Raw genomic sequence first — 27,620 nt, 5'->3', positions numbered from 1 at the left:
AGGGAGAGGGTAAGGAGTCATTCCAGTCCCGGGAGCGGAAAGACTTACCTTAGGGGGGAAAATGGACAGGTATACACTTGCTCACACACACACACACACACACACACACACACACACACACACACACACACACACACACACACACATATTTTTCCCGCGTGGAATGGTTCCCCCCCTAAGGTAAGTCTTTCTACTCCTGGGATTGGAATGACTCCTTACCCTCTCCCTTAAAACCCACATCCTTTCGTCTTTCCCTCTCCTTTCCTCTTTCCTGATGAAGCAACCTTGGGTTGCGAAAGCTTGAAATTTGTGTGTGTGTTTTTTATTTTTATTGTCTCTATCAACATACCAACACTTTCGTTTGGTAAGTTACAGCTTCTTTGTTTTTAGATATATTTTTCCCACGTGGAATGTTTCCCTGTATTGGTATCATATAAAAGCTCTTTTAAAAGAGCTTTCCAATGAAGTAAATTTTATTGTTCTAGCTTAATTAGAACACGATTTACAAAGAAAACAACATTGGTCCGCGAGTCAAAAATTTGTCATCTTTTCAACTTTTGAAAGTCCATTACTGTGTAACTTTTTATCAGGAAAATGTGAAAAAATTAATTTATAGTACTATTTATGAGTACTATAGGCATACTTAATATCATTTAAATCCAAGAGGGTAAGGTTGAAAACGATGGTTTCATTTGTTGATTTGACGTGGAATGACCCCAATGTAACAGTAGTGTAAAACTTGAATGCTATTTACATGACGTGTGCTGCAGCTGTTACGCAATAATTTTACTACTATGTTCGCCACAATCTTGGTAGTACAGAAATTTATTGTGAAGTTTATTACCAGTTTGATTGTGAAGCTATAGCAGAAAAACAGACTGAAAAAATGTCACAGAGTTGTGTCAATATACCCCCATTTCTTTTTTTAAGTTATTAGTTATTTGGACTTTACCTCCCTCCTAGTCATCAAGACTTTTGACATTGCCTTCCACAGGTAGTACAAAACAATTGTAGAACACAAGAAAAGATGTCAGATTTGAGTACGAATGGAATATGATCCCATTTTCAATGCACCTCCAACTTGTCATTTTGTATGGCCTTATATGCCCACATTGCAAAACCAAATCTAGTTTCTAGGTTCTTTAGAACATTGTCTTTCTTGTGAAAAGTTTTTAAAAGATTTTACAGAAGACTTTGTGTAAAAGTGGACCATTGGTGATTTGTAGAAAATCATCAACTTTGCCCTCAGTTTGTAAACTATTGGAAAGCTGGTAGAATGAAATTTTATATTAGTAGGTTGGTTGATTTGAGGGAGGGGATAAAACAGTGAGGTCATTGGTCCAATTGGGTTAGGGAAGATTTGAGGGAGGGGATAAAACAGTGAGGTCATTGGTCCAATTGGGTTAGGGAAGGATGGGTAAGGAAGTTGGCCATGTTCTTTCTAAGGAACTGTCCCAATATTTGCCTGAAGTGATTTAGGAAAGTGATGGAAAACCTAAATCAGGATGGCCGGAGGCAGGTTTGAACCGTCGTCCTGCCGAACAAGAGTCCAGTGTGCTAGAAATTTTATATTGTAAGGGCTTGTATTGGTAAGTTATTACGTGCAATGTTTCAGGGTTACCTGGCAGTTATTTCTATAGATATAAAAAGCTAAACAATTTACTTTTTTGGCCAACTTTGCTTCATATTATCCATTTGAAAATTGCTCGACAAAACTTCATTATTTTGATTAAGAGAGGGCAAAAAGTTGTAGAAGATAGATTAGTTTTCTCTTTTAAGGAAAATTACCACAGCTATCATGTCTCAAATTTCCTGAAAACTCAAGGGTGTCCTGTTGGTAGCTGCGTTATGGTGTCTAACAAATGACTATGTCTCTGAAGGTATTGAATTAGTGATTGTGAAACTTCATTTACATTTATTGGGAACACATGCGAATGTTTGTACAAAATTTCATCAAAATCCATGATGGTTTTGCAGGAATGTCGAGACCACGTGGCATGGAATGGATTCCAAACATTTTAATGTGCATTTGATCTTTCTAATTTTAGTGTGTGTGTGTGTGTGTGTGTGTGTGGGGGGGGGGGGGGGGGGGGGGAAGGTATTTGCCACCACCTGTTGGCCAATGAACAACGTGAAAAGTTCATTGATTCAGATCTGAAGGCCAATTCAGTGAGGTTTGGGCCAAATGCTTTTAAATGTTAGTTTTACTCTCACATTAGATGTTTGTAGATATAAACATTTTAACACTACATATCTGTGGACTGAAAAAGGTTTCAGTATTTTTTATGACATAGTATTGATGTCTGACAGTAATGAATGAGTTTTTACAGTTACGTTTCATAACTGATATTTGTGTTACTTGAACATAATTTTGTGCTTAAAATAGTGAATATATACTTTCCTCAGGATGGAAGGTACTGGGAGACGTGGAAGGGCCCGAGGAAGGGCAAGGGGCCAGACACAGCCACAAGAAGGTGTGGGAAGGATGCAGCAGGCACGTGGCCCAGGTGAAGGGCCTCCACAACCAGCACCTTCTCAGCCTGGTATTGGTAGAGCGGCTAGAGCTGCTGCAACCATGCATGCTAGGCGCCCTGGGGAAGGCCCTGTGCAGCCACCTGAAACATTCACTCCCCCTGAAACTGGAGTAAGTAGAATATCGATGCCTCCTGTCTATTATTGAACTGTACTGTAAATGGTTTGATTTCAGGTGTTTGTTTTCTCTTCCTCCAGGATGTATATGCCCCAGGACATTTGGTAAATCCAGTAAAATGTGGGAATTTTTTCGGCGGGGAACTTTTTAGAATTACATGAATTTTACATTGTTTTGATTTTCAGTCAAATTTTCATAATTTTGTCTGGTAAGAAGTGATACTCTAACCAAGACTTTCACTTTAGCTTGCTGCTGCGGACTAATACTGCAGCAATAAAGACATAAACGAGAGAATAACACCTAAATAAAACTTCAGTTGTAAAGAAAATGGACCATGTACTACTACAAGCCACAGTGGACATACAAGCATCTGCCAACAGCAAAGTGTGTCAAAATCTTTGGGATGAAGACCGCACAATACTTTGTAACAACAAACTGCTTTCGATGAGTAAGACATCACAGCTGTCTACATTTCTAACAGGTTGTGGGAAAATATTGTGAATGGTGGTATAAAAAGTGTTAGTTTCAAAGTAAATTTCCTTTAATGCAAGATGAATTGTTACCTGTGAAAATGCGCGATGAATTTCTTGAATCGTGGAGTGTTTGACTCTGAATGTGCCGATTGGTCTCTCCGTCTGTTCCTCCGGAGGTGTGACCTGAGGTGTCGATAATAACTTAAGGCGGTAGTACTTTCAGAGAGGGCCTCCACTAGGAAGTAGTGTGCCATCAGAGACGCCGGTAATCATGGGGGATACTTTCACAATGGTCTCTTCTACTTCTAAAACTTATGCCCACAAAAGAAACCTAGATAAGTCTCAGCCACAGAAAATTCTTCTCTGTGTTGAAGTTCCTAGTTGTTTCTCAGTCCAACGAAGGTCAAGACTTCTCAACAGTAAACCCCTTTGATGCAATTGCAGGTCCTGTAAAGTCTTGTTCCCAGTTACAAAATGACACCGTATCATTATAAACAGACAGTGACCTCCAGGCACAGAAATTTATTTGAACTACACTGCTACACACCATCCCTGTCCGTACGTTAAACTCACCATTGTGCGGGGTGGTTTATATCAAATCACTCGATGGATTATCAAATGAGGACATTCAAAATTACCTGTCTGATCTGGGAGTTACGGCCATACATAGAGTAATGAAAAGGGTTTAAAGGGAATTGGTAGTGACCCGCACTCTCTTCTGACGTTTGACAGAGTGCAACTTCCATCCAGCATTAAAGCGAGATATGAAATAATTTCAGTTCGCTCTTGCATCCCCAACCCTATGCGTTGCTATCGGTGTCAGAGGTTTAATCATACCAGCCATTCGTGTTCCAATACAGCCAATGTGTTACTTGTGGCAGGGATGCCCATGCGGGTGATTGTCCACCCCCATCCTCTCACTGCATCAACTGTATGGGCGACCATGCTGGTTCCTCTAGAGATTCATATTCTTGATGAGAAAAAAATGTAGTTTCATGAAGTGCCTAGCATTCAGCGCATGTTGGTCTATCGATTAGTCATATGATTTTGATGCGCATCCCTGTTAGGTTTTGAGCACAGTTTGGAAGTTGATTTCTGAATGAATCATAAGCCGCACGGGGTAACCGTGCGGTCTGGGGCGACTTGTCACGGTTCGCGCGGGTGCCATGTCGGATGTTCGAATCCTCCCTCAGGCATGGGTATATGTGTTGTTCTTAGCGTAAGTTAGATTAAGTAGTGTGTAAGCCTAGGGACCGGTGACATCAGCAGTTTGGTTTCACGGTAAAAAAATCAAAAAAAAATCATAAGTTGATTTTTGAATGCGAGCATAGTGTACATGATGCAGGCAAAAGGGTACCGGGCTATACAAGCTGAGCAGAGTAAAGCCGAATGAGTGAACACCAATCGTTGTCTGATTAAGTGTTTGATTGAGTTTGCAAATGGTCAGCATTGTTATAATTACTAGGCAAATCCATAGATTCAGACTACCAGAGTGGAAATAAACGACTAGCAGGAATAACAGGTAAGAAAGATTACGTATTATCTTCTCTGTGTATCCAGGAAAATTAAATTTCGTCAAATTTTTGGCCAGATTGGCACACTAGAAAGGGCCAGTTGTACAGTCCCCGTTTAGCAGCTGCGGAAGTTCCACTCTGGAAGTAGTGCGGAAAATGGTTTGTATGAACATAAAAATGTATAATCAGGGATAACTAAACTGGTGATTCCGGCAGGATTAGTGAAGTTAACTGGCGAATAAGTTTTGACAAAGGCAGGAATAGTTCCAGAATTAGTCATGACAAGATTGCTTGTTAGAACGAGGAAAGAGAAGAAACAGGGACATCACACAAATTAGGGTAGAATATGACGATTCCAAATTTATATAAAAATCTCGTACTACTACTTTTAGATCTACATCAACATCCATACTCCGCAAGCCACCCGATGGTGTGTGGCGGAGGGTACCTTGAGTATCTCGTATCGGTTCTCCCTTCTATTCCAGTTCCGTATTGTTCACGGAAAGGATTGTCGGTATGCCTCTGTGTGGGCTCTAATCTCTCTGATTTTATCCTCATGGTGTCTTCGCGAGATATACATAGGAGGGAGCAATATACTGCTTGACTCCTCGGTGAAGGTATGTTCTCGAAACTTTAACAAAAGCCCGTACCGAGCTACTGAGCGTCTCTTCTGCAGAGTCTTCCACTGGAGCTTATCTATCATCTCTGTAACGCTTTCGCGATTTCTAAATGATCCTGTAATGAAGTGCGCTGCTCTCCGTTGGATCTTCTCTCTCTTCTATCAACCCTGTCTGGTACGGATCCCACACTGCTGAGCAGTATTCGAGCAGTGGGCGAACAAGCGTACTGTAACCTACTTCCTTTGTTTTCGGCTTGCATTTCCTTAGGATTCTTCCAATGAATCTGTCTGGCATCTGCTTTACCGACAATCAATTTTATATGATCATTGCATTTTAAATCACTCCTAATGCGTACTCCCAGATAATTTATGGAATTAACTGCTTCCAGTTGCTGACCTGCTATATTGTAGCTAAATGATAAGGGATCCTTCTTTCTATGCATTCGCAGCACGTTACACTTGTCTACATTGAGATTCAATTGCCATTCCCTGCACCATGCCTCAATTTGCTGCAGATCCTCCTGCATTTCAGTACAATTTTCCATTGTTACAACCTCTCGATACACCACAGCATCATCTGCAAAAAGCCTCAGTGAACTTCCGATGTCATCCACTAGGTCATTTATGTATATTGTGAATAGCAACGGTCCTATGACACTCCCCTGTGGCACACCTGAAATCACTCTTACTTCGGAAGACTTGTCTCCATTGAGAATGCGTTCTGTTATCTAGGAACTCCTCAATCCAATCACACAATTGGTCTGATAGTCCATATGCTCTTACTTTGTTCATTAAACGACTGTGGGGAACTGTATCGAATGCCTTGCGGAAGTCAAGAAACACGGCATCTACCTGGGAACCCGTGTTTGTGGCCCTCTGGGTCTCGTGGATGAATAGCGCGAGCTGGGTTTCACACGACCGTCCTTTTTGAAACCCATGCTGATTTCTACAGAGTAGATTTCTAGTCTCCAGAAAAGTCATCACTCTTGAACATAATACGTGTTCCAAAATTCTACAACTGATCGACGTTAGAGATAAAGGTCTATAGTTCTGCACATCTGTTCGACGTCCCTTCTTGAAAACGTGGTTGACCTGTGCCTTTTTCCAATCCTTTGGAACGCTACGCTCTTCTAGAGACCTACGGTACACCGCTGCAAGAAGGGGGGGCAAGTTCCTTCGCGTATTCTGTGTAAAATCGAACTGGTATCCCATCAGGTCCAGCAGCCTTTCATCTTTTCAGCGATTTTAATTGTTTCTTTATCCCTCTGTCATCTATTTCGATATCTACCGTTTTGTCATCTGTACGACAATCTAGAGAAGCAACTACAGTGCAGTCTTCCTATGTGAAACAGCTTTGGAAAAAGACATTTAGTATTTCAGCCTTTAGTCTGTCATCCTCTGTTTCAGTACCATTTTGTTCAGAGTGTCTGGACATTTTGTTTTGATCCACCTGCCGCTTTGACATACGACCAAATTTTCTTCAGGAATTTCTGCTAAGTCAGTACATAGAACTTTACTTTCGAATTCATTGAACGCCTCTCGCATAGCCCTCCTCACACTACGTTTCGCTTCGCGTAATTTTTGTTTGTCTGCAAGGCTTTGGCTATGTTGATGTTTGCTGTGAAGTTCCCTTTGCTTCCGCAGCAGTTTTCTAACTCTGTTGTTGTACCACAGTGGCTCTTTTCCATCTCTTACGATCTTGCTTGACACATACTCATCTAACGCATATTGTACGATGGTTTTGAACTTTGTCCACTGACCCTCAACACTATCTCTACTTGAGACAAAACTTTTGTGTTGAGCCGTCAGGTACTCTGTAATCTGCTTTTTGTCACTTTTGCTAAACAGAAAAATCTTCCTACCTTTTTTAATATTTCTATTTACGGCTGAAATCATCGATGCAGTAACCGCTTTATGATCGCTGATTCCCTGTTCTGCGTTAACTGTTTCAAATAGTTCGGGGCTGTTTGTCACCAGACGGTCTAATATGTTATCGCCACGAGTCGGTTCTCTGTTTAACTGCTCAAGGTAATTTTCAGATAAAGCACTTTAAAAAATTTCGCTGGATTCTTTGTCGCTGCCACCCGTTATGAACGTTTGAGTCTCCCAGTCAATATCCGGCAAATTAAAATCTCCACCAGAACTATAACATGGTGGGGAAATGTACTCGAAATATTTTCCAAATTATCCTTCAGGTGCTCACCCACAACAGCTCCTGAGCCAGGAGGCCTATAGAGACATCCAATTACCATGTCCGAGCCTGCTTTAACAAAAATTATTTCACATTTCCGATCTCCGTCAATTTCCTTCGATACTACTGCGCTTCTTATCTACTATCTTAGTATTGTCCCGGTTTGGAAAGATCGTAAATCCGAGGCTGATGCGCAGAGCAGTCTGACTTATAGTGGGGAAATGTGTAGTCTCCACGTGACCCGTGTTTACATTTAGTGATTTTGCTGTTTCCTCTTCATTTACTGCTCTCAAGTCAAATGAAAGCAAAATGGATTTTTGTGGCTGGGAGCTATCAAGTGAATTAAAATACATTCATATAATTACGGAAGGCTAATATACGTTATTAGTTTCAGATTTTATTTTATTTCCACTTTTCTGACAGCCAAGCATTAATCACCTTGTAGAACAAAGAAGTTACTTTTATCGGTTTGCTAAAGAAATTTGTAATCTTTTATGCTGAATCAGTCAATGTGTTTGAAACAAAGTGTTTACCGTATTTACTTGAATCTAAGCCGCACTTTAATCTAAGCCGCACCTGAAAAATGAGACCCGAAATAAGGAAAAAAAAAAAAATTCCCGAATCTAAGCTGCACCTGAAATTTGAGACTCGAAATTCAAGGGGAGAGAAAAGTTTTAGGCGACACCTCAAAATCGAAACAAAGTTGGTCCATTGTAATATGAGACACAATTTAGTTCGAATGAATGACGATACACCTACAGTAGTTTGGTTCGAGTCGTAAGCTTAGCAGTTAAGCTTTACCAGGTAGCCATTGCTATGCATCAGGCACTCCGTTCGTATTTATAAGCGTACCCTTCCTTTCTTACGTGCTTCGTCTGGTTTGAATCGATTGCTTATTTTGCTTTGATCTGATAAGTGCCGTTTTCTTTGTAATAGGTGTTTACGTCACTTTAAGCTGAAAATGCATTACTGTACTGTGTCACGCATTGTTTGTCGCATTCTGATAGTGCGTGTTTATGGCCTGTCGCCGCTCACGGCATGGCTTGCTTTTGTGCACGCTAAAGCCGCTTACAATTAAGAAAAAAAAGAGAGGAATCGTCTCATTAGCGAAACAATGGCGAGAGACTGCTATTTGTTGTTACTTACACTGCTGCTTTCTTTGATAATGATCAACAAGAACCAAATAATAGACCGCGTATGATAGAACATGTTCTGAACGAGAGTTAGGTGAAAATTTTTCTCCATTTGAAAATCTTTGCGGCCGCTTCTTTAGTACATCAAATTCTACACAGAAATTAGAGTAATCTTAGATTTAAAAATCTAGTCAGTTGCCATGCTTCATTTCTGACTGTATCACTACTAGGCAAAAGAATAATACAAATATAAACATGACACGATACGTATATTCTTCCGCGTTTGCTGTTGTCTCACTCTAGTTTCGTAGTTTATTAGGCAGACAGGATTTAAATGAGATAGCAGCAAACACGAAAGAATACATGGCAAAATGTTTATATTCGTATTATTCTTATGGTGAAGAGAATACTGCATGTGACTCACATTTCATCAGGTTCCTATTAGCAACCATCTCTTCTCACAGGTAGGAAAAAATTCAGAATGTAGAGTTGGCCATGTTGACAAACATCCTGAACAGTCTTGCCAGTCAGATTTTCGTAGTACATTGAATTTCTGCTACATCTGAAGATGAACAACACGGAGTTTGTATTTACTTCATTGGATAATGTACGAAAATGTAGTGGTCGAAACTCGGAGCGGAGAAAAAAAAAGCTCGTTTACCACCTTTTTTTAAAATTTATTTACTGACGCAGAGGTTTTGGCGGCAGTATTTATCTTTGTGCCTACAAAGCATGCCTGTGTAGCGCTACATATATTCGACGGCAGAAGTTAGTGGTGGCACCTACCAACATTTTTCAGAACTTCCGCTTGCTTTGCACTAGATTCTAAGCCGCAGGCGGTTTTTTGGATTACAAAAACAGGAAAAAAAGTGCGGCTTAGATTCGAGTAAATACGGTAGTTCCACACTATTGGCTAATTTAAACTGCTTGCTGCATTTCAAGTGCACGTTTTCATCTTCTAGCACATATGGCATTATGCCTTAATAAAGAATCAAAAATGAGTTAATACAGTACTGGTACTCCAAGAAAATTTACATCCCGAAATCCACACTGAAAAGCTTAATGTCAGGCCGATGTCTACTTCATTGGGAATTTGGACATATAAATGTGCTCTTCAAGTATGCACTTTCAATGTGCCATTTTAGTATGGTTCACGAAATTCCGATGTTCTTGGAGTATCCTCTGATGTCTCTTTTCTTTTATGACATAATATAAGATCTTTTAATGTTTTACACGTACGAACATACGAGCTTCTTGCGTCATAACTGCTTCCGAAGTGCGGTGGCACTTGTTATCTGGCACTTTCTGATGACTACTGAAACGAACCTGTTTCTAACAGGTCGCGGGAAAATATTGTGAATGGTGGTTTGAAAAGTGTTACTTTCAAAGTAAATTACCTTTTACGAAAGTTGAACTATGTGCGAGAATGTACAATGAATTTCTTAAGTCATAGAGTGTTTGATGACGAGCCATTTAGAAGTATTTAGAGCCCAGAAGATCAGACATTCATGTCGTTATTATGAGCAAATTGATGTAGTACTACGGGAAGCTCGCTCTCCTTTGTGGTAGCTAATTTATTTGTGGAAAACTTTGAGGACAAGTCGCTGGACTCTGCTAAAATTTTTACGAGCACATTTGTGTGATATATCTTAAAGTGTAACACGCGCAAAAAATATCAACATTATATGTGAAAACTTAGCTTCTCTTGCAGCTTATTAACCTTACAGACCAATATTATACGTGAAAGCTTTGCTTTTGTTGTAGTAGCACTAGTACATTAATTTAAAACATTAACTTTTCCTGTATGTGTATCTGAACTACTTAATAGTGATGTTGCTATTAACTGGCTATAGCACGTGTCCTGTGGTCTGAATATCCGCTGTCATTGGCTGGCGGGATCACGTGACATGAACTGTGACTAGCTTGCAAAAGCGGCGTTGCAATCTCGATTACAATGGTTCGGAAAGTAACATGCGGTGTTTGGTGAAATTCGAAGTTATACTTTCGTAATACGAAAATATGCAGCGTACATGTTGCTGCACATCAAAAACCTTTCCAAAAGGAGTTTTCGTCCATGAGTTTAGTTTCCTAAAGTGCCGGGAAATTCTATGCCCTTTGTACAAAAACATAACCATTCAAACAATTGACAAGTTTTACAGTTCCAAGGGAAAATATTCTGTCTCTTAATAACACAGAAAAAGTGTGTTTTCATCCAGGAGAAAGTGTATTTTTAACCGGGAAATCTGGGAATTTTTTTCCTTGTCCACGTATACACCCTGAATATTCACGGAATTCGCTCCAATCGGTATGAACTGTCGATCTTACTATGATCTTACTTCCTGGTCATCTATCTTCAGGAAACAAAGCTTCGTCCCCAAGATCACTTTGTCTTCCCTCATTTCCAAACAGTCCAGTTTGATGTCTCCTCTGTTGCTGGAATTCTGGCACATGGAAGATTTATGATTGTCCTCCGTGATACTATCCCTTATCACCCAGTCCACTTACAGAGTTCCTTCCAAGCTGCTGTTGCTGTATGTCTGTCCCTTTCTGGATTCACCTTCTTCTTTGTACCATATACATTCCGTCATCCACTCGAATGGCAAGAGCCGATCTCCTTGGTCAGTTCCATCCCCCCTATTTGCTGGTTGGCGACTTCAATACCCACCACTCGCTTTGGGGATCTCTGCGTCCTTGTCCAAGGTGCTCCCTATTGATTGACCTCTTCCACCAAGCAGATCTTGCTTGCCTCAACACTGGGGAACCTAGATCTTTGTCTGCCTCCATGTCAACCTGTTCTCATTTGGACCTTTTGTTCTGTACTGTTCAGCTAGCTTGGCAATTTGAATGGTTCGCTCTTGCTGATACAGCCCAAGTGACGATTTTTCACATGTCCTTAGATTACAGCCACGGCTGCCATCTATGCGCCCAAGACTCCGGAAGTTATTCCAAGCCGATTGGACACTTTTCTCGTCTCTGGCAACATCTGATGACTGTCAGTTTCCTAGCATCAACGATCAGGTCACTCGTGTTACGGGAGTTGTTCTTACAGCCGCAGAATATTCAATACCCCGTACCTCCCTTTTGCTCTGGCACTCTCAAGTTCCTTGGTGGAACGAGGCATGCCATGACACAATATGCAAGCAAAGATGTGCTCTTTGTGTTTTCCACCTTCATCCTACGTTGGCCAACTGAATCCACTATAAGCATTTTTGTGCGCAATGCCATTGTATCATACGCGATAGCAAGACGACAAGCTGGGACTTCTGTACCAGCTCCATTAATACCTTCACTCCCTCATCAGTTGTTCGGAGTCAAATCAGACAGCTATCTGGCACACTTAGTTATTCCCAGATCTGTGAGCTGTTGCGCAGGATACCTTAGAGGACCCCCTTGCAATCTCTCTCATGAGTTGACACTTTGCTGAGATTTCGAGCTCTTCTAATTACCCACCAGCCTTTCTCACAAAGAAACGGGTAGCGGAAAAGCAACCTCTTGCTTTTTCCTCTCAAAATCGTGAAAGCTATAAGCCGTTTTTCTGTGCGGGAACTCAGACATGCACTGTCCTCCTCCTTGCTTTTCTGCTATAGGACTGGATGGTATCCACGTCCAAATTTCGCTGCATCAATCATACCCTAGTCTGTGTGCTAGCTCCTTTGCCTTTATGACCGACTTTGGGTCGACGGTACCTTTCCCAGAATGTGGCGGGAAGTTATTGTCAATCCTATTCCGATACCTGGAAAGGACAAACATCCCTCCTCCAGCTATTGCCCAATCTCTCTCATGAGTATTGTTTGTAGGGTTTTGGAGCATATGGTAAATTGCCATTGAGGCTGGTGGCTGAAGTGCCGCAACCTTTTAACCACTCCCCAGTGCGGTTTTCGAAAGCATCGTTCTGCAGTTGACCACCTTGTTTCTCTCTCCACTTATATTGTGAACAACTTTTTCAGGAAATGCCAAACGATAGCGATATTTTTTGTTCTGGAGATGGCATAAGATACCTGTTGGGGACAGGTATCCTCTGCACACTGTTCTCTTGGGACTTTCGAGGCCGGCTACTCGTTTTCATCTGTGAAGCACAGAGCACACATTCAAGGTGCTGGTGAACACTACTCTGTCCCGTACCTTCTCCCAAGAAAACGGGGTGCCCCAGAGCTCCGTGCTAAGTGTTATACTGTTTGCCATAAATCCAATTATGGATTGCCTCCTTTCCGATGTCTCAGGCTTGCTCTTTGTCGTCAATTTTGTGATCTTCTACAGTTCTCAGTGGACCAGCCTTCTTGAACGATGTCTTTAAGGGTGTATAGATTGTCTCCACTCATGGAGCATCGAAACAGGCTTCAGGTTTTCTCCCAGTAAGATCGTCTGTGTAAATTTTTGGCCTTGTCTGAAGTGTTATCCACCTTGCCTACATCTAGGCCCTGTTGTCCTTTCATTCACGGATGTTGCCAAATTCTTGGAACTTAACGTTTGACAGAAAACTGTGCTAGTCTTCCCATGTATCATATCTTTCAGCTCGCTGGGTGATCTCTCAACACCCTCCAGTGTTCTGAGCGATACCTTCTGGGGAGTGGGCAGAGTGGTCCTCCTCCGCCTATATTGCGCCTTAGTGCGCTTGAAATTGGACTATGGAAGCATAAGTTACTCCTCTGCACGGCTGTCTTTTCTTCGGCGTCTAGACTCTGTCCACCACCATGGATTGTGTTAACCATCTGGAGCTTTTTGCACCAGCTCCGTGGAGAGCCTTTCCACTGAGACTGCTGAACCTCCGCTGTCCGATCAGCGCGCTGTCAGAGTCAGTACGTTAGACATCTGTCTTCTGTGTCTGCTCGTCTGACCCATGCCCTTCCTTTCGGCACCTCCTTGGATTTAGGGCATGCAGGGTGCCCTTCCTCTCTCTTGCCACCGGGAGTCCACTTCCGTCAACTGCTACATTCCCTTTCCTTCCAATTTCCTAAAAATTTCTTGACAAGTGGGCGTACGACGCCACCTTGGCTTCGCCCCTGGACCTGCCTTCTCCGGGTGACCATTGTCAGCTTCCCAAGGATAGTAACCCCCCCTCCCCCCAATAGTTTCTCGTCGGGCATTTGTTGCTCTATGCGCACAAATGGAAGATGCCACATTTATTTACACTGACAACTCCAAGACCACCTTAAGTGTCAGGAGCGGCTATATTGTACGCAACACCCCTATTAGATTTCGGCTTCCCAACCAGTGTTTGGTTTTTACTGTGTAGCTTTACGCTGTTCTCCAGGCTGTCCAATACATCTTCACCATCAGCGGATACAGTGTATTATATGCTCAGATTTGCTCAGCTTTCTTCTCAACTCCAAGCTCTTTATACTGTCTACCCTCTGATCCACTAGATTCAGAACTGCCTCCACACGTTCCACTTGGGGGGGGGGAGGGGGTGCGGCATCTCTGTGGCATTCCTCTGGATCCCAGGGCATGTTGGTATACACAAAAACGAGGCAGCCGATATAGTGGCAAAGGCTTCTCTCTCTCTCTTTCTCCCGGCCCATTGTTCACATGGTTCCTTTCGCCGATCTGCAGAGTGTTTTATGTCATCGTGTTCCTCTTTTATGGTCTGCGCTTCCAATAATAAATTATGGGACCTGAAACCTCTTCCCTGTGCTTGGACCTCTTCCTCCCGGCCTCGTCGAGAGGAGGCAGTTTTAACTAGACTCCAGATTGGGCGCTGTATTTTTAGCCATTGACATCTTTTAAGTGGCAATCCTCCCCCGCTTTGCCACCACTGCTTTCAGTTGTGGACGGTAAACACCTTTTACTTCAGTGCACCTATTTTAATCCACTACTTGCCCATTTACAGCTGCTGCCTGGTACATCTTCCCTTTTAGCAGATGACGTGCTCAGCCGATCAAGTCCTTGAGTTTACCAGTGTCACTGAGATGACATCGGTCACTTGAAGCTCTTTTTGGGGAAAACAACCTCCCTCCAATAGCAATTTTCTAACATTTCCTTCCACTTTTAGTTTCCGTCTTCCTTGAGTTTCGCTCCCATTGCTGCTGATATCAATTTCGATTTTTTACCCTTCACTAAGCCACAGAATGGGTGCTTATGATCGTAGCAGTTTTGCACCCAAAAACGGTGATAAAAAAAATATATATCACATGTCCTATGCTCTGAATATCTTCTGTCATTGGCTGGTAAGATCACGTGACTTTAGCTGTGATTGTCTTGCAGAAGCATATTGCTTAGCACAATCTCGATTTCAGTGCTTTGGAAACCAGTGTGCTGTATTTGGTGGAATTCATATTTATAGTTCTGTTATATGAAATGTGCAATGTACATGTTGCTGTGCATCAAAGATTTTTACAAAAGTTTTTTTGCTGGGTTTAGTTTCCTAAAGTGCCGGGTAGCTCTTGCTGGTATATAAAAGTTTCGCCATTCAAAGGAGTAATAAGTTGCACAGCTTTGAGGGATAGTACGTTGTCATTTTCCATGCAAATGAAAGTATTTTCCCTCAGGGAAAAATGTGTTTTTAACATTTATATCTGATGAGTGTTTTCCATGTACACAGATACACCTTGTTAAAGCAAGCTATTAGTATTGATAATCGGTTTTCATTACTTTAATCTATTCTTAATGTTGTGTTGACCTCCAATTTCATTCTCTCTTTGTTTTAGTTACTTAGAATTTAGTAGTCTTCTCGTCAGTAGATACATTCCTGCATGAGAATTGTTATTCTTGATGCAGGAATAAATCTTGTGATGGGAGAGACTGACTAAATTTCAACTTGCTAAAGCAAAGAGATAAAGGAATTGGTCAGTATCTATAGACTGAAGAAAAAAATTAAAACACCAAAAAATAATTAATGTACAGTAATTAAATTTCAGGAATACATTTATCTAGGTAACATATTTAAGTGATTAACATTGCAAGATCACAGATTAATGTAAGTGCAACATAAGTCATTGCACATATGAAATGAAATGCTGATACATTAATAACTGGTGTAATTGTCAGAATGTTGAATGCAATCATGCAAACATGCATGTACTGAATTGTAGAGGTGCCAGTTGTCAGGTGGGATTGGGTTCCATGCTTGTTGCACTTGGTTGGCCTATACAGTGATGATGAATGTTGTTTCTCTATGTCACTGGAGTTATTCTCCAATGATGTCCTATGTGTGCTAAAGAAGACAGATCTGGTGATCAAGCAGGTCAAGTCAACATCTCGACACTGTTGCATGTTAGGTTAAAACAGCGGTATGTGGGTGAGCATTGCCATGTCGGAAAACACCCCATGGAATGCTGTTCGTGAATGGCAGCATAACAGGTCTAATGACTAGATTGATATACAAATTTGCACTCAGGGTTCATGAGACAACAAAGAGACTGTTCCTGCTGTCATACGAAATGGCATCCCAGATCATAACTCAAGGTGTAGGTCAAGTGTGTTAAGCACGCCGACAAGTTTGTTGCAGTCCCTCAGCTGGTCTCCTCCTAACTCCCCCCTGCGGGTCCGGGGGTTAGAATAGGCCCGAGGTCTTCCTGCCTGTTGTAAGAGGCGACTAAAAGGAGTCCATCCCCCTCAAGGAGGTAGTTAGCGCCTGCGTCCAGAGAGGGACAGTCCCACGACCTATATTTGTGGTCTTTTTGGTTTTTCACTTCTCGTTTCTTCCTTCTTTGGTTGGTTCCTTTCTTTGTTCTTCTCCATCTCACTGTCTTCCTTACTCTTTCCCTTGCCTTCTTCTCCTTGCCTTCTCTGATATCTGCCTCGGCGTTTGAGACAGTCTGTCCTCTCTCTCTCTCTCTCTCTCTCCTTTTTCTTCTTTTTCCTTCCTCCCTGTGCGCGCCTGAAGGCCAACCCACGCGTGAAAGTTATAATGCCCCATTCACCATGAGGAAACTCGAAAACGCACTTGGCCTATCACGGTCCTCTGCTCCAGGGCCTGATTCTATTCATATTCAGATGCTGAAGAACCTTTCTCCTGGGGGTAAAGGTTTTCTTCTTCGTACTTACAATCGCATCTGGATTGAGGGACATGTTCCCGCATGCTGGCGCGAGTCTATTGTTGTCCCGATCCCTAAGCCGGGGAAGGACAAGCACTTGCCTTCCAGTTATCGACCCATCTCGTTTACCAGCTGTGTCTGTAAAGTGATGGAGCGAATGGTTAACTCCCGTTTGGTTTGGCTGCTCGAGTTCGACGCCTACTTACCAATGTACAATGTGGATTTCGTAGGCGCCGCTCTGCTGTTGACCATCTGGTTACTTTGTCGACCTTCGTTATGAATAACTTCTTGCGGAAGCACCCGACCGCAGCTGTGTTCTTTGATTTGGAGAAGGCTTACGACACCTGTTGGAGGGTGGGCATTGTCCGCACCATGCATACATGGGGCCTTCGCGGTCGCCTCCCTCTTTTTATTCGTTCCTTTTTAATGGATTGACAGTTCAGGGTACATGTGGGTTCTGTCCTGTCAGACACCTTTCGCCAGGAGACTGGGATGCCACAGGGCTCAGTTTTGAGCGTCGCTCTCTTCGCCATAGCGATCAATCCAATAATGGATTGCCTCCCAGCTGGTATATCAGGCTCCCTTTTCGTGGATGATTTTACCATCTATTGCAGCGCGCAGCGTACGCTTTCTTCAGCGTTCTCTTGACCGTCTTTACTCCTGGAGTGTCGCCAATGGCTTCCGTTTTTCTGCCGAGAAGACGGTCTGTATTAACTTCTGGCGCTACAAAGAGTTTCTCCCACCGTCCTTACGACTCGGTCCCGTTGCTCTCCCATTCGTGGAGACAACAAAATTTTTAGGTCTTACATTTTACAGGAAACTTAGCTGGTCTCCACATGTCATATTTGGCTGCCTGTTGTACCCGTTCTCTAAATGTCCTCCGTGTTCTCAGTGGTATGTCGTGGGGAGCGGATCGAACCGTCCTACTTCACCTATATCGGTCGATCGTCCGCTCCAAGCTGGTTTATGGGAGCTTCGTATACTCCTCTGCACGGCCATCCATCTTACGCCGCCTCAACTCCATACAACATCGGGGTTTACGACTTGTGATCGGAGTGTTTTATACTAGTCCTGTCGAGAGTCTTCATGCTGACGCTGGTGAATTGCCACTCACCTACCGGCGCGATATATTGCTTTGTCGGTATGCCTGTCGGCTACTGGCAATGCCCGACCACCCGTCTTATCGTTCCTTTTTTGACGAATCTCTCGACCATCAATACGGGTTGTATGTCTCTGCCCTGCTACCCCTTGGAGTTCGCTTTCGTCGCCTCCTTCAACACCTTAATTTTTCACTCCCTGCAACCTTTTGAGTGGGCGAGAGCCACACGCCACCTTGGCTCCAGGCTCAGGTTCGCGTTCACCTTGACCTCAGCTCGCTCCCAAAGGAGGTTACCCCCGGTTCAGTCTACCACTCCCGTTTTGTCGAACTTCGTTCGAAGTTCATTAATATGACCTTCATTTATACAGATGGCTCTAAGACCAATGACGGGGTCGGGTGTTCTTTTATTGTTGGGGCACAAAGTTTCAAATACTGGCTCCATGGCCATTGTTCTGTCTTCACAGCTGAGCTCTTTGTCCTCCACCAGGCTGTTCTTTACATCTGCCGCCACCAACATTCTGCATATGTCATCTGCTCCGATTCCCTGAGCGCCATCCAGAGCCTCAGTGATCCGTACCCGGTTCACCCTTTCGTGCACCGGATCCAACGCTCTCTTCAGCAGCAGGTGGACGTCGGTTCTCTGGTTAGCTTTATGTGGGTTCCTGGCCATGTCGGTATCCCTGGCAATGAAGCTGCAGATGCCGCGGCCAAGGCTGCGGTCCTCCAGCCTCGGACAGCTTCTTGTTGTCCCCCTTCGTCAGATTGTAGCAGGGTCATTTGTCGGTGCATTTTATCGCTGTGGCATGCCGATTGGGCTGCACTTACAGACAACAAGCTTCGAGCCTTGAAACCTCTTCCCGCGGCTTGGACGTCCTCCTCACGCCCTTCTCGGCGGGAGGAGGTAGTTTTGGCCCGGTTACGAATTGGACACTGCCGGTTCAGCCATCGCCATCTGCTGACGCCTGCGCCGGCGCCATTCTGCCCATGTGGGCAATTGCTGACGGTCCGCCACATTTTAACGTCCTGTCCGGATTTTAACACACTGCGTCTTGATCTTGGCCTGCCATGTACTCTAGATGCCATTTTAGCGGATGACCCACGAGCAGCTGCTCGCGTTCTTCATTTTATCAACTTGACAACCCTCTCTAAGGACATTTGATTATGCTGTTTTTTTGTTTAATCCTATGCCTGTCAGTCTGTCTTTTATCGTGTTTTCCGTTTCGTTGCTGTTTTAAACTTGTGACTCACGGTGCATTCCTAACGTAGTCTGGGCGCTAATGACCGTTGAAGTTGTGCGCCCAAAAAAAAAAAAAATCCTCCTAACTAACACATGGCCATTATTGGCACTAAGGCAGAACCAGCTTTCATCAGAAAAAAACAATGGAGCTTCACCCTACCCTCCAGTGGGCTCTCACTTGACAGCACTGAAGTAAAAAATGCTGATGGATTGGTGTCAGTGGAATGCATGCTACAACGCCTCTGGCTTGGAGCTGTCCGTTTAGTAACAGATTTATAAGAGTTTGTTGTGTCATTGTGGTGCCAAGTGCTGCTCAAATTGTTGCTGCAGCCATATGCCAATCACAGTGGTCTTCTCTCTTGTTAGTGCCATTTGGCCGTCCAGGGCCCGGTCTTCATGCACCCATACAATCTTGTGACCATTGCTGCTAGCTACCGTAAACGGTGACAACATTCCTGCCAAGCCTTTCTGCAATATGACAGAAGGAACATCCAGCTTTTCGTAGCCCTTAATACATGACTTTGTTCACAGTGAGGTATTGATAATGTTGTCTTTGTTGCCTTAAGGTATTCTTGACAAACAAAAATTACAAAGTCCAGTCTCACATGTAATTAATGCTGACAACCATTGTGGTGTGTATGTAAAGCAAACCTGATTTGGATCCTCATAGTGGTGCTACTAGTTCCACTCCTGTGCGGGTGGCGGGAAATCCGAATAATCATCATCTTTCAGATATAGAAACATAGTTGCCGACTCAAGTTGCACAATTCCTTGGTAATATGATTTTTTTTCTGTCAGTGTATAAGGAAAATACACCGTTATAACAATAGAGAAAGAACTGTGCAATATAGACTTTGAAAGACTGACATAATAAAGCTGAAGATGTATGGAAAAACCAGCCAAGGTAGGAGTAGTTGGAAAATTGTTCAAAGTTATCACTTCTCCTTCCTTGGTTGCTTTGTCTTTGAGTCTTGTAGCTTTGTTGTGCCAGTCTCACCAAAGTCTATATTGTACCATTATCCTGTATTGTAACAACGGTGTATTTGCACTTATTTTCAAACATGTTGAATCCTCTTTACAACCTGAGCCACAGGAAATAAGGGGACATCTGTTTTCTTTTCTTTCTTGAAGTACTCCCTCACTAAGTGCACAGATTCGTGGAGTTGGCTGACAATGAGTACCATGCTTTTTCTTCCCGATTTTAATTTCAGTTGCTTGATTTGGATTGCAGTGCACTTGATTTGAAATGGATTGAAATAGAATAGAAGTGAATAAACACAGTAAACTGCAAACTATAGTTAAACGAAGGAAAAAAAATTAGCCAAAATGACATGGCAGGAACTAACTATATTTCACACACATTAGCACTTGGGTTGCAGCACGGCAATGTGGCTCGAGTTGACTGCTAAAGTGCCATCTGTCATTGGTTGCTTTCCTACACTTTAGGCAGTTAAACAATGCGACTAAACTGTCCGTACCAAAGTCTTGTCTCCTGGGATATGTAGGTATCTCTAAATCTTGTTTCTGCCAAACCTAATAAATTTTGTCTTTGTGTGGTCTACGTATTGTTTGCTCATCAGACTGTTCATTTCATTCAACAGAACCTATGATTATTCCTCACTTTCAGTAAGGATAGAAACTTACATCAATGAATCTTATTATTAATATCCTTTCTCCCAGAAAGTGAACCTCACTTTTGGTACTTCCTTTACTGCTGTCATTACTTCTTCGATGTACAGGTTGAAAAATTAAGTACAGACTGCATCCCTGTCTTACATTATTTTTGTCAGAGCCCTTACAAAAAAGAATAAAATAAAGTTGATTTTGCACTTGGTAATCTATTATGGTGTTATTGGATGAACTTGTTGTTGAAACACAATGTTTTGTTTCCTTCTGCAGAAGATATCTTCAACAGTATTGTAACTTTGACTCCCACGCAAAGGCGTGATGTCATATGTTCTGAATAGTAGAGTGCAATTGGCTGTTGTTGGCTGCTGTCGCACGCTGTTGCTATCACTTCATGGTGGAAGTCTGGGACATATCTTCAGCATAGGAATCCAGACACCATTAAATTTCACATTTTTCTCCTTCTCTTACTCTTCCTCCTCCTTCTCTTCCTCTTCCTCCTCGTGCTGAAGAAGGTACATGCTAATCTTCCACGATGGAGTGACAGCAATAGCAGACAATAGCAGTGGTGCTCGAGCACTCAAAACCTGTGAAGTAACACGATTTTGTAGGAGCACACAGAAACTGAATTTTACTTCAGTTAGTAGCGAGCCTGGATGTGCATCAGACCTGTGAAGAAGCTACACCCTCCCTTGAAGATCCCCTCCACAGAAGGGGACGAAACATTCTGTTTCAACAAGAAATTCATCCGCTTAAAGCATAATAGCCCAGAATATTTTAGTGTGATGTGTCCACGTGTGAAAGTTTACGTTTTACATTTGTGTTGGCTGATTTATATTTTATTCTTGTAGTGTACTGCGTAGTTATGGACAGTAACCCAAATACAACTAATACTCTTGACATGTAATATGTTCTGTTTTGTTCGGCTCTTATTAACTAGGGCCGTGCGTTACTGCGTGGTGCAACCAGTAGGCCTGGAGGTGCTGCTGCTGGGGATGGTGAAAGAGCACTGCTGGAAAAGAAGATGGAGGAATTGGCTATAGGTGAGGTATTTGAAGTATCTCCAATAAGGTTTTTTTTCCAGCTGCATGTTAAAAAGAAATTGAGGTTATTTTTAAGTCATTTATGTGTTCATACTTAATATGATAATGCTGTTCACTTATATTTTAGTGAGCTGTACATAACAGCAATTAGATAATTTAGTGTGAATTGGTGAATCTTCCTTCAATAACAAAAAATTGATGTCCCTTTTAGGAGGAGACGGTAATGGTGCACAAGTTTCAGTGGGAAGAGGGGTGATGAGAGGAAGGAAGGTTGTGAGTTCAGAAGCTTTGAAACTAAGACCAGAGCATCTGCCAACGAAGAAAGGTATGCAGGATTTGTCATGCAAGAACATTTGAATTTAACATTTTGTAGTGGGTTAGCTGATGAAATGTTATCCATTGCAAAATGCAGGTACATCTGGTATTCGCACAACGATTCTGACAAATTACTTTAAGCTCGAAACTCACACTGATTGGAGGTTATTCCAGTATAGAGTTGATTTTGCCCCTGAAGAAGACAACACTTTTGTGAGGAAAGCATTGTTAAGGGTTCACAAGAAGAGACTTGGAGGATTCATTTTTGATGGGACAGTGATGTTCACATCAAGCAGATTATCTCCAGATGTGAGTATATCCTATCCTTTTTCATTATTGTGGTGTGAAAATTTCAGGTTACTTATTACACTTCATATTCATATAGCATCTGCAATTGTAATTTAGTTGTCAAGTGATTTATTGAAGTCAAAGGAAAAGCAAAATCTGTATAACTTGGCTTGAATCGAAGTACACTATCTTAAATTGTGCAACTTTGCTCAGCATTTGGTTTAGGAAAAGAAGCTAATATAACTTATCGGACTAAAGTAGCTTACATTGTGCTCAAAACAATAAACAGTTACTGGAATAAGAAAACATTATTCTTTTAAATATCAAAATGTAAACATATGAACTGTTATCAGTGCCATTCATAAATTTCATTATTCATATTAGACTTTGTTGAGATGCAGAATATGCAACTGCTTTTGGAAGAGGAGCAGAAGCCCAGTGGCATAGACTTTCTTCTGTAAACACACATGCAGTAAAGACAGCTCACCTGTTCTCAGCATACAAATATGTATAATTCCAGCATGTGAGAAGTATTTTAGTGGACTAATATATTCACTTTCACAAGAAATGCTCTTATTTCTGCTGTGAAATCCCTCTGGTTTGTAAATAAGATTTGTACCATATTTTTATCCCTTGAAATTCTGGAAGGCTTTAGAAAGATTTGTCTCCCTCAACACCTTTGTTATTGTGTGTGTTCCCTATTTTATATTTGTAAGCCATTATTCGTTTTTCAGTACTATTTTCAGTTCGAAAACTGTTTGTTACTATTTAGTTGCTTGCATTGAAGTATGTGGTAACTTGCTGCTTAAATAATCTCTCTGTCATTGGAGAATGTTGAGAAGAATGTTAGTGGTTGATGGTTCTCAACTTTTATTGTTATTACTTTCGAAACTTCTGTTATCTGGGAAAATCTTCCTTCATTAAATTATTGATGAAATAAGATTGCCAATGGCTTGATTATTTTTGAAACAGTTTGATTAAAAATGACATGAATAATTCTATACCTATTGAGTTAAACAGTGGGATTGCGGTTGCTACTTCAATGACATATTGTTTAACAAGAAGATAGTCGCAGACATAAAGTCTGGCTGCTGGCTGGCCATCACAGGCTAAGTCAGTCATTCACTTACATAGACTATAAACTTTGCTATCTTCCAAAATCCCAAGTCCGGTCATACACGTGTGAGTTGGAACACTGTAGGATGCAGATGTTTGTGGATAGTGCCTTTTATTTAAGCTATATCCACATGTAGCCTAATGGCAAATGTTAGGAGTGTAAAAGCAAACTCGAGAGTTCAGACCCACTCCTGTGATTTTTAACCCCGATTTATCCGTGTGGTAAAAAATCAGTATCGTGGAAGCACAAAGATAATTTCTCTTTCTGGCTCACCAGTTGTAGCAAATCCATCCAAAAACATTTATGGAAGAACTTGTGGTAGTGTGTTTGGATTGATACTTCATGTTAGAGTTGGCCCTTAATGCAGCAGATGCCAGATGTTCTTGGGCAGCTGTAGTGTAATCATTGTTAGACGATAACACTAGACAGATACTGCACAGTACATTTTTATGTGCTCAAAATTGTACCGTTTCATTAGAGATGTGTCACATCAACCATGAAAGGGTTAAGCATGTTATTGTTGTGGTCTTCAGTCCAGAGACTGGTTTGATGCAGCTCTCTATGCTACTCTATCCTGTGTAAGCTTCATCATCTCCCAGTACCTACTGCAACCTACAGCCTTCTGAATCTACTTAGTGTATTCATGTCTTCGTCTTCCTCTACGATTTTTGCTCTCCACGCTGCTCTCCAATACTAAATTGGCGAGCCCTTGGTGCCTCAGAACATGTCCTACCAACCGATCCTTTCTTCTAGAACGCCAGTTTTCTTTCTCCTGATAAAGACATCATCCTCAGTAGTCCCCACCTGGAGATCCGAATAGACTATTTTACCTCCAGAATATTTTACCCTGGAGGCCGCCATCATCATGTAACCATACAGTAAAGCAGCATGACCTTGAGAAAAATTACGGCTGTAGTTTCCCCTTGCTTTCAGCCGTTCGCAGTACCATCACAGCAAGGCCGTTTTGGTTAGTGTTAGAAGGCCAGATCAGTCAATCATCCAGACTGTTGCCCCTGCAACTACTGGAAAGGCTGCTGCTCCTCTTCAGGAACCACACGTTTGTTTGGCCTGTTAACAGACCCCTCCCCTATCCGTATCGCTGAGGCACGCAAGCCTCCCTACGAACGGCAAGGTCCATGGTTCGTGGGGGAAATGCCAGTGAATAGTTTTAATAAATGTGCTGACAATTAATTTGAGACCTTCGGTGTACTCAAGTTTTTAATTTCGTGAACTCGTTAGTTTATAGGTTTTTGGCAAAAATCCAGAATTATCGTTAACAATGTGCGTGCAAGCAAGCTCACCACGCGGGTGCACACACACACACACACACACACACACACACACACACACACACACACACACACACGTGCCAACTCCAGTATCTCGGGCCGGAATACAGCATCAAGTGGGATGCAAGCAGCAACCGGGAGTGGGCGCAGAAGGGAATGGGTGATGTAAGGTTGGTGGGGGAGAGATGAACTCTGTCTGGTGGAGCGTTTAGGGACGAGAATGTCAATAGTGGCAGCATTTGGAGGCTGTGGGGCAGGGAGGTGGGGGAGGGGGGGGGGGAAAGAGCAAAAAAGGAGGAGAGCAGGGAAAGATGGGCTGATGTGTTGGTAGAGGGCTGCAAATAAACAGGGTGGGAGATGAGAGTAGAGGTAGAAGGGATGGAAAGTGGTGGTGGTGGTGGTGGTGGTGGTGGTAAGTCCCATACTCGTTGACAGAGGGTCAATGCGGGAGACCTGCACCGCTATACTAGGCAAGGTCCTAGCAGAGGTGGTTTGCCATTGCCTTCCTCCGACTGTAATGGGGATGAATGATGAGGAAGAAAACACACCACCACCCAGTTATCTCGAGGCAGGCGAAGATCCCTGACCCCGCTGGGAATCAAACCCGGGACCTCATGCTCGGGAAGCGAGAATGCTACTGCGAGACCACGAACTGCGGACTGGGATAGTGAAGCAGCGATTGAAATAAAGTGTGCTATGTTCAACTGCATGTTGTGCCACTGGATGATATAATTTGCTCTTGCCCACAGTTTGACGGTGACATTTTGTCCTGGTGGAGAGCTAGTTTGTTGTCATACCAATATAAATAGCTGTGCAGTGATAGTAGCAGAGCTGGTAAATAACATGGCTGGTTTTGCAGGTGATGGAGTAGAATAAACCTGTGACACGACTGAAATAGCAAGTGCTGGTTGGGTGGATTGGGCAAGTTTTGCTCCTTGGCCTTACACAAGGATCGGAATTGGGGGTGGCATAAGAAATGACTAGGATGTTGTGGAGGTTGGGTGGATGACAGAACACAATTTTAGGAGGGGTGGGAAGTATCTTGGGTAGGATGTCCCTCATTTCAGCACTTGATATGTAGTCAAAGTCCTTGCGAAGGATGGGGTTCGGTTGTACCAGCCTGGGGTGGTACTGGGTGATAAAAGGGGACACTCTGTTGTGGTTGGTTCTTGGGGTGGTTGGAGAATTGGGCGTGTGAGGGGGAAATGGCATGGAAGATCTGTTTGCAGACTAGGTCTGAGGGATAGTGCCTGTCTGCGGAGGTCTTGCTGAGACCCTCAGCATACTGAGCACGGGAGTTTTTGTCAATATAGATATGCCCTCTCTGCATTGCCAGGCTTATTGTTAGTTATTTTCTGTTTGTGGTTGTATTCTACATGATATTGTCATTCATTAAAAATACTTGCAAGTTTTTATATCTACATAAAAAAATTTAGCAGAAGTCCAAAAGTGACTCAAAGACCTACGTGTGCATGTTATCCAAGCTGTTAGACTATTGCAGGTACAAATTCAAGGGGCAGATAGAGGAGAATGAAACCAACAATTAATCCTAATAAACATAGATCTGGAAACGAGTAGTTTCCCCTGTGTGATGTATTAAGCCTTATACATGAAGATTAGATGGGTAGATCACATAACTAATGAGGAAGTATTGAATAGGATTGGGGAGAGGAGAAGTTTGTGGCACAACTTGACCAGAAGAAGGGATCGGTTGGTAGGACATGTTCTGAGGCATCAAGGGATCACCAATTTAGTATTGGAGGGCAGCGTGGAGGGTAAAAATCGTAGAGGGAGACCAAGAGATGAATACACTAAGCAGATTCAGAAGGATGTAGGTTGCAGTAGGTACTGGGAGATGAAAAAGCTTGCACAGGATAGAGTAGCATGGAGAGTTGCATCAAACCAGTCTCGGGACTGAAGACCACAACAACAACAACAACACATGAAAAACTTTTGTTATAAGTTCCTGAGGATTGAAACTGCAGATATGCACTTGGACAAACACAATAAAAGTGTGCCACATGGCCGCCATTAATGTGCAAGCAAGTTTGAGCATGTCTTTTCATCAGTGGCTGTACAAGACCAAAAATCCAAGCTGTTTCGAATGCATTGCCATCCATCCACAATGTGTTCCTGTAGTTAGACACTGTCTCCATAGTTGGAATATACTACACAATAATCCAATGGGTTCAAGTTGGGGGAAGTGAAAGGCAAAGCAAGGTATTGGCGAGCCACAATTCATAGACGTGCCAAAGAATTATGCTGCATATTCCAGAACAGCATCATGAAAGTCGGCAGTGCACCATTATGCATGAACCACATCAGCAACCTTCGCCACATGGAATATGATCCAGAAAGTCCATTAACATATGTTGTAGGAAAAGAAGGTATGAGCAAGTAGAAAATATGGTCCTATCAATTGATAATCTTCACCTGCCCAAATGTTGATGGAAATCTTTGCTGATGTGATGTCTCAATGGCAGCATATGGTTTCTCATAAACCCAACATGAGTGAAATGCATGTTCTAAATACCTAAAAAGCTGCTTTGTCTTTAAACAACATGCACAAGGAACTGCGGACGATTCCTACATTGTGTAAGGATCCATTGGTGGAAGGCAAGCTAAGTTGGAAAGGGCTTGCACACTTTTTACGACATGAGAGTATAACTGCCCCGTATGTAATATCTGCCACATGAGGGGAGATGCATTCTGCTGCAGCAATCATGTTACTTGTGCCACCATTGTGTCCACTTGTAATACATGCTCTTCTGTTCATGGTGTTGACATTGTTCTTAGTCTATGTGCATGCTGGATTTAAATGAAAAAGTCTTGTGCACCCACTGATGAGATATAGTGAAGACTCTGCTGTCTAACTACATTTTCTGAGGATATCCTTCATGATACAAGTGTGCTGCCTTCTGTGCATTGCCATTAGCATATCAGTCCATGTAATTGACATCAACTATTTCTTCATTGAAAATGTGTGTGGATGCATGGTGACCACTTCAGATGCTACAAGTGCACACTGTATACTGCTGTCTGTGGGAACTGGT

The 27,620-nt window shown here is 42.6% G+C and overlaps 1 protein-coding gene across 3 annotated transcripts in view; it reads left to right on the top strand.

Annotated features, from left to right (window-relative positions):
- LOC124795345 (piwi-like protein Siwi) overlaps positions 1–27,620 on the top strand; it is a 119,366-nt gene that overhangs the window by 29,311 nt on the left and 62,435 nt on the right. For all 3 annotated transcript variants that reach the window (XM_047259335.1, XM_047259334.1, XM_047259333.1), the window contains exons 2-5: positions 2,407–2,644; positions 21,456–21,558; positions 21,770–21,883; positions 21,971–22,182. In XM_047259335.1, the coding sequence (XP_047115291.1) occupies positions 2,408–2,644; positions 21,456–21,558; positions 21,770–21,883; positions 21,971–22,182 (666 nt within the window). In that variant the 5' untranslated portion in view covers position 2,407. The remainder of the gene's footprint in view (positions 1–2,406; positions 2,645–21,455; positions 21,559–21,769; positions 21,884–21,970; positions 22,183–27,620) is intronic.

Source organism: Schistocerca piceifrons, chromosome 4, assembly GCF_021461385.2.
Source record: "Schistocerca piceifrons isolate TAMUIC-IGC-003096 chromosome 4, iqSchPice1.1, whole genome shotgun sequence".
In the NCBI taxonomy this organism is placed as follows: domain Eukaryota; kingdom Metazoa; phylum Arthropoda; class Insecta; order Orthoptera; family Acrididae; genus Schistocerca; species Schistocerca piceifrons.
Note: the sequence above shows the minus strand (reverse complement) of the source record. Positions and strands in the feature narration are given on the sequence as shown.